Below are 6,901 nucleotides of genomic sequence, written 5' to 3'. Positions count from 1 at the left end.
ACTACTCAGTTCCCCTGGGGTTTAGGGCTGGATATAGAGTATCTCCTCCACTCCTAAAGCTACCCTCCCCATCGTCTCCCTTCTCCTTTCATCCCCTTACCCTCCCTCCTGTAGCTTGCACTTGCCTGAGCCGGTCCAGTGGACACTTCTCTGCCGGTCCTGCCCCCGGGAAACCCAGGGGAGGAAGAATCCCTAGAGAGGAGGGCAGCCAGGGGTGTGCCGACTTGGAGGGGGGTGCTGGGGCGAGCGGCGGCCGGCTCCCCTCACTCACCCGGCAGGCGGCTTGCAGATCCCGGGCTTAGCGGGTGGGCGGGGGCATGAGGGCGGAGGGGCTCCAGGGAGCAGCTCCCGGGGACCCAGAGGTGCCGGGAGGGCCCTAGCTGTGGGCTGCGCCGGTTCGGAGGGCCCATCTCAGCTTCCTTGCGGCCCCTCGTCTCCCTTTGACCCCCCATGGATCAGCGTTCCCACCAAGTCTCCTCTTCTCTTTGGTTCCGGCTCCGCACCGCCCTTCTCCCTCCCCGCCTCTAGGTTTTACGCTTTTCAAGCGCCTGGCAATGAACTCCCAGCCGCCCACACACTCTCCAGTCTGGACTTTGTGAGTTCGGGATGGACACATTGCCGTTCACTCTAGAGCGAGGGGTGTAGGTCTCACTGGCTCTTTTCCGGCGGATTCCCAACCCTGGGCGGGGGTGGGGCTTGGGGGGTGGATGGGAGGGGGATGGAGCGGTGGGAGCAGGAAGATTTTTCCAGGGATGGGGCTTGCTTTCAGCAACCCTTCTCCAATCACCCTCCACAAATCTTGCATCCTAGAAAGAGGTGTGGCCACGAGCCCCTTATACAGCTCCTGGTGGGATTTGTAAGGGTTTCTTTGGGGGTGGGAGCGGGGAGGGAGTGCTTGGCCTACCTCCAGGCTAGATTGTGTTGGCGAGGACTGGGTGGGAGTCTGAGGTGCTGATTTTCCAGGACTGGGGGGGAGTTCAGCTGGAGGAGCATCTCCAACCCCCTCTTCATTCATTCACTCATCCATTCATAAATCGACCCTGATGTGAACCACGTGCCAGGCAACCTTCATCCTGACAGTGGCCTGGGAGGGACCACTCATCTTCCATCTGCAGATGAAGAAACTGAGGCTCGAGGCCTCACAGTCTCTTGCCCAGGCCCTGGAGCTGGGAGGGGGGTTGCTGAACCAGTACGTGAGTCTTATCCCTAGACTCCAGCTCCAGCCTGGTCAGTCCTCCAGGTTGGCCCAGTGGGAATGTGACTTCCAGGGGGCTGCCTGGACCAAGCACTCCCCACCTTTGGTATAGTCTCAGCACTCAGCCCAAGGCTGGCTAGGCACATCCACAGTTGAGGTCAGAACAGGGCTATTGGATAGAACTGATTTCATTTATTGAACAGACTGCTGTCCTATAACCTGTCCCTGGCCCCCCACCCACCCCCACGCTGAACGGAGGGTTCCGGACCTGCTCGGAGGGGAGAGGGCGCTTTCCCCTAACACTACCCACCGCACCACCCCTGCCTGCTTGGCCCAACCTCAGCTTCTTCCAAAGCATGGATGGGGAGAAGTTACGTGTCTCCACATGGCCACTACTGGGACCAGGTGAAGTGGGTGGGGGTCAGGGGTAGAGATGCAGTTGGGGAGGAGGTATCTGGACACTCACCTGGACTGGGAAAAGGGAGTTCTCAGGAAGCCCACGGCAGGGGAAGGAGAGGAAACAGGCCCAGGCCTTGAGAACTCCCAGAGTTTCAAGGGTCCTTGGAGCCCCACCCAGTTCTTCCCCAAAGGACACAGCTCTTGCCTTTTCATGTGTTCATTTCCTAATTTAATCCTCTCTGATGCCCAACGCTGCTCTGTGCCTGGCCCTGCCAGCCATCTGGGATACCATAGCCCTGCCTGGGGGAGATCATGGCTGGGAAGGGTTGATGGTGGGCGAGGGGGGGACCACAATCCCTACAGCTCAGGCACCACCTTCCCCACTTCCACCCCATCCACCCCTAGGCATCCCTTTGGGGTGCTGCTGGTGAGGATGAATATGGACCGGAGGAAGCGTTTCCTTACGGATCAAGGAAACCAGGACCGAGTTATTGTTGATGACGATGATGTCGAGGAAAAGGAGAAGGGAGAGGGAGCAGGCGGGAGGGAAATGCAAGGAGGGGGACACTGACTTCCCTCGGGCTGGAGGAACAAAAGTCTCCCCAGCCCACCAGCATTTGTGAAATTTGTTCTATCCATGGAGGTCTGTCCCACTGCGGTCAGGGAGTTGGTCCCTGGGGCCTGTGCAGAGGGCAGCAGAGGGTAGAGCCGTGGGTAGGGAGAGAGAAGAGGCCTGGATGCGACGTTTGGGACAATCTCTCACCATGGGACTTGATGAGTCCTTTTCCTGCAGGGCCTCAGCTTTCCCATCTGTACAATGGGGTGCTCTCTCCCGCTTTTGGTGTGGTTTTCCAACATCCGCTGGGTACCTTCCACGTGCCTGGCCCTCAGAGCCCCCACTCTCATGAGGGGGAAATAGACAGAGGCCACTCAGAGTGCTGGGGGCTGTGATGGAGGGGAGCCCTGGGGCTGTGGGAGCACAGAGAAGTCAGGGGAGGCTTCCAAGAAGAGGTGTCATCTGCGCTGATTCTTGAAGAATGAGACTCTTCCTAGCTTGTCTTTTGCTCATCAGCCAGGACAGAGGCCACATGGAGAAGATGTCTCCACAGAGGTCATACAACTCTGCTTCACCCTGAGGTCTCAGGTGTATGAGGAGTGGCGTGGAGGGGGAGCAATGTTTCCTATACAGCCTGGCTCCAAACCCTGTACCTATGTGGAGCCTTGAAGTGGCTCTCCCGGGAAAGCCTAGGGAATTGTTTTTCCACTAAATGTAAGCCATTTAACATTTATTGAGCACTTACTGTGCATCCTGATGGTAACTGGAAAAGGGCAATAGACAGTAGGTTTAAACAGGATTAGTAACTGTTTTGTGAAAAAGAAGACTTCAACCTGCCTGGAGGGTGTTGAGAGAGGGAGACAGAGGCTGGTGGAAGAGGATGAGGAGGGCATTGTGGTTAAGGGGACACTTGGAAGGAGGCCTTTAAGGGTGGGGGATTTGATAGGCAGAGAGGAGCAGAGTGGGGGGCATCCAGGAGAACACAAGCCAAGGCTTGGGAGCTGGAACGTGTTTAGACGGTTCAGGAGCAGTGAGAGGGTGGGGAGGAGAGGAAGGCTGGAGGTCTTGTTTGCAGTCAGATCATGAAAAGCCTTAAATAGTGGAGTCAAACCCCAAGAGTCTCAGCGCAGGGCTCAGCTCAGGAGACACCTCCTCCTGGAAGCCTCCAGGCCCATGCGTCACCTGGGCTCCTGTCAAGGCAGCGACCATTTTGTTTTTCTAGGCTATGCCGCTGTCTGGTTCACTGCTGCTCAGGGCCAGTTCCTGAGGATCTGCCTGGAGCTTTTGATATTCAGGGGAGTCTGGTCCAGGCCCTCTATGCAGCCAGTGAGCTCCTGAGGCCCAGGGCCAGGCCCAGACCCGGTGTGGTTCCTGTGAGCGTGCGGTTCACTTCCCTGGCCAGGCTGGAGCAAGAGACTGGGGTATCACTGGGCCCCAAATCCCAGAGGATCCAGCCAGTAGATCAAAAAGGGAAGAAAGCCGAGCTGCAGTTCAGAGAGAAAATCCAGGTCAAGAGCCTGAAACCAGAGACACTGTGGTCCAGGCCCCACCCCACCACAGGGAATCCATTTCCAGCGGCCTTGGTGAAAGCAGGTCTGGCATCTCCAGGACCTGGTTCATCTCTGGTTTGGACCCAGGCAGGCTCTGAGATTGGGGTAGCGGGGGGGAAGAGAGGGAAGGGCAGGGGGCAGCCCGTCAGCCCCTGCCTCAGCCTTCTCCAGCCCCCCGGCCCCCTGGCTTCAGCTTCTCCAGGGTTCTGCTCACGGTGGACAGGCTGCTGCGGGCTCCTGCGGGAGAGACCAGGACAGGGCTTGCTGAGTAGATGGGTCCCGGGTCAGAGCCACCCAGAGGGACCCGGGGTCAGAGCAGGCTGGAATGGGGAGGGAGGGAGGCGCGGATGGTGAGAGTGGCCCTTCTGGAGGCCAGCAGCACGGTGTGGGTGTTAGAGGCAGGACTCGGGGCTGAAGGCCTGGTTTCTGGCTGCACCACTTCCCGGCTGCCTCATGTAATCTCCCTGTGCCTCAGTTGCCCCATATATAAAGTGGGGCTAATTATAGCACCTGCCTCATATGGCTGTTCTGAGAATGAAACAAATTAACATGTAAATTGCTTGGCAGGGTGTCGGGAATGGAACCTTCTGCTGAGTACTAGGCACCACCACTGGCAGCAGACACTGAGGGTGGAGGCATCTTTGAGAAACTCTTGCTCTGGCATCTTCCAGTGTGTGGGGATGAGGGAGGAGGGAGATGCCCAGTTTCAGGTACCAGCTCTGAGAGATGGATTCCACAATGGCAGAGGAGAGTGAGAAAATAAGCGGGCATGGGGCCTAGGGGAGGGAAGGGGGCAGTGTGGTGCCATGCTGAGCCTGACAGAGAAACCCTGGGGACCAGAGGAGCTGAGCTCAGCTGAGAGCAAGAAGGGTTTTGACTAAGCTCATGGAAGAAATACCCAACGCTGCTGCCTCCCTGTGACTGGAGAAGTCCCCTCTGCACTTCCCTCAAGGTTTCTCTGGGGCCCCACAGAGCTGTGCACCCAGAGGGGGAAGATGGCAGATGGACTCTGGGATTTCTGGAACTTACCTTCTTTATTACCATTGGCGCTGGATCTTCCTTCCCCGTGGTCTGGCCCTGGCTGGGGGTGGATTCTCAGGCTCCCTGTAGGATGAGACCACCCCAAGGCCCCTGGTTACCAAGATATTCTCAAATCAAGTCCAGCTTTGGGAAGGGAAGTCCTTCCTGTTGTCTACTCTCCATCCCTGCTGCTGTCTTTGCTCTACTACATTCCTTTACATCTCCCACATGATCTGAGCTGATCTGGGGAGAGGAGCGAAGGTGGAAGAAATGGGCCCTGGAAGGAGAAGGTGGCAGATTTTTAAGGAGGTGGAGGTCCCGGGGAGACCCAGGGATACGTAGCCCCACAGGATTGAGGGAGATGGGAGCACGTATGTGGGGAGCTGAGAAGAGGAGGGGAGCTGTACAAGGGTCCTAAGGTCTCACACACAGCCAGTACCAGTGACACACGTGGGCTCGACTCCACTGCAGAGCGGGCCACAGACTTACAAAGTGTCTCACCCAGTCCTTGGCAGGGGAGTCTGCTGGGGGCCGGGGAGAGGACTCACCTATTGTAGGCAGGATGCGGTCCAAGTTGAACCGAGCCTTCAGGAAGGGGTAGGCCAAGACGAGGAGCCCTGAGAAGAGAGACACAGAGGGGTTCCGTGATGAGGAGGGAGCCTGTTTAGTCTGAGCTGCATGAAGCTGTGGGCTGTGAGCCTGGGGGTGGATTATGGGTGAGCATGGGAGGAACCCCAGTGGCAGGGTTGGGACTGTGGGTGTGTAAATGCAGCCTGTGAGTGTGCGCGTGGGGGGTTCCCCAATACCCGGCCCCAGGAGGGGTTGGGGAGCAGTGCCTTCCGCAGAAGGGGCTACAGGCTGTGAAGGCCCAGGCTCCTGGCTCCACACCACCCAGGTGATGAGCAGGTTGGCTTTCTTCCTTCCCAGCTGGCTGGAAATGGGCCCATTGACACTCCCCAACTCTCTGATGCCCCACCCTCCCCTAGGGCCCCGCGGGCAGGACTGGGGGTGCCCCTCCGTGTGCTCCTTTTCACCCAGACCTGGGGAGGGGGTAGCAGAATAGCGGGTCCTGCTCTGCCCACTCCCAAGGGTCTGTGGCCCTTGGCCTGAGTTCACAGGTACAGATGCCCAGAGCCCACCAGCCTCGTGCTTCTGGTTCTGCTTGTGGCCCAGGGTGGTGGAGTGGGGCGAGGGATGGTACCCAACACCACTGAGGGGAGGTGAGTGGGACTGGCCCAGATAGACGGATAGATGCCTGGACAGACAGGTCTGCTGCTGCGACATTTGGGAAAAGAGAAGGAAGCCCTGTCTCTGAGCTGGATCCTGTCCTGGCTCAAGGAGGGTCCCACAGAGAACTCTGTCCTCTTCCACCTGCCCCCATCAACTCAGCCCCAACAGGCTTAGGAGTCCCAACACTAACCCCAGAGCCCAGGGCTTGGGACTGGGAGCCCGAGCTGGAGTAGCTCCAGAGGAGCGGTCGCCAGCGCCTCCTCCACACCTCCTGGCCCCTGCAGTGCGCTGCGGGAATCTCACCCCAATCTCCCGCTCCCTCCCCGTACCCCCGATGGCTGCCTTGCTCACACCTCTTGCTTCCATCCTCCCCAACCAAATTCCTGATGGCCCAGCTCTTCCCTCCATTTCTCATTCACCTGACCATGGCCCCAGCTCCCTCTCCGAGCCCAGCACCTGCTCACCCAGAGCAGCGGCACCAATAAAGATTCCACCCACGGCAGCTGCAGCTTTGGACACGGAGACACCAATGATGATGCTGCCGGCCAGCAGGCCGAGGGCCACGCAGGCCAGCTGCAGGCAGCGGAAGTCTCTGCTGCTGATGGGGATGTCCATGCAGGCCCACCCGGGGCACAGTCTCCAGCCAGCGGAGCCTTTTCCCCTGAAGAGCCCTGGAGGTCTCAGTCCTCTTGGATGTCTCCTTGCTGGAGCCTCCACCTTTAGGGAGGGAGTTTCTGGGCAGTAAGATTCTGGGCTGGTAACCCTTGGCTTTATCTGCAACCCTATCCGACAATAGTCTTAGCTAGGATCTCTCCCAGGTCGCGCCAGCTTACTCTTCCAACCCTAAAGGCCCCTGAAGCTGGAAGCCACTCTCGGAACTTCTGCCTGGTCACATCCTGCCTTGGCTGCCAGAGTTCTGGAGAGCTGGGACTGCCCCACGGGGTCCTCCCC

General features: G+C 58.6%; 1 protein-coding gene across 1 annotated transcript; it reads right to left on the bottom strand.

The window, feature by feature from the left end:
* Positions 1 to 2,867: 2,867 nt before the first annotated feature.
* KNCN (kinocilin) lies at positions 2,868 to 6,661 on the bottom strand. The gene is made up of 4 exons (XM_059043461.2): positions 6,415 to 6,661; positions 5,269 to 5,337; positions 4,730 to 4,804; positions 2,868 to 3,937 (listed from the first exon to the last, which is right to left on the bottom strand). The coding sequence occupies exons 1-4, from the start codon at positions 6,563 to 6,565 to the stop codon at positions 3,858 to 3,860; spliced, it is 375 nt and encodes a 124-aa protein (XP_058899444.1). The 5' UTR covers positions 6,566 to 6,661; the 3' UTR covers positions 2,868 to 3,857.
* Between the last annotated feature and the right edge of the window lie 240 nt (positions 6,662 to 6,901).

The sequence above is a fragment of the Kogia breviceps genome, chromosome 1, assembly GCF_026419965.1.
Source record: "Kogia breviceps isolate mKogBre1 chromosome 1, mKogBre1 haplotype 1, whole genome shotgun sequence".
Lineage (NCBI taxonomy): Eukaryota > Metazoa > Chordata > Mammalia > Artiodactyla > Physeteridae > Kogia > Kogia breviceps.
The sequence above is the reverse complement of the archived record's forward strand: the minus strand, read 5'-3'. Positions and strand labels throughout refer to the sequence as shown.

Excerpts from the sequence above, each read along its gene's own strand:
- KNCN (XM_059043461.2), bottom strand. The coding sequence starts at position 6,565 with ATGGACATCCCCATCAGCAGCAGAGACTTCCGCTGCCTGCAGCTGGCC. Across the intron at positions 5,338-6,414 it reads TATTGGTGCCGCTGCTCTGG|GGCTCCTCGTCTTGGCCTAC; the intron begins GTGAGCAGGTGC and ends CTCTCTTCTCAG. Across the intron at positions 4,805-5,268 it reads CCGCATCCTGCCTACAATAG|GGAGCCTGAGAATCCACCCC; the intron begins GTGAGTCCTCTC and ends CTCATCCTACAG.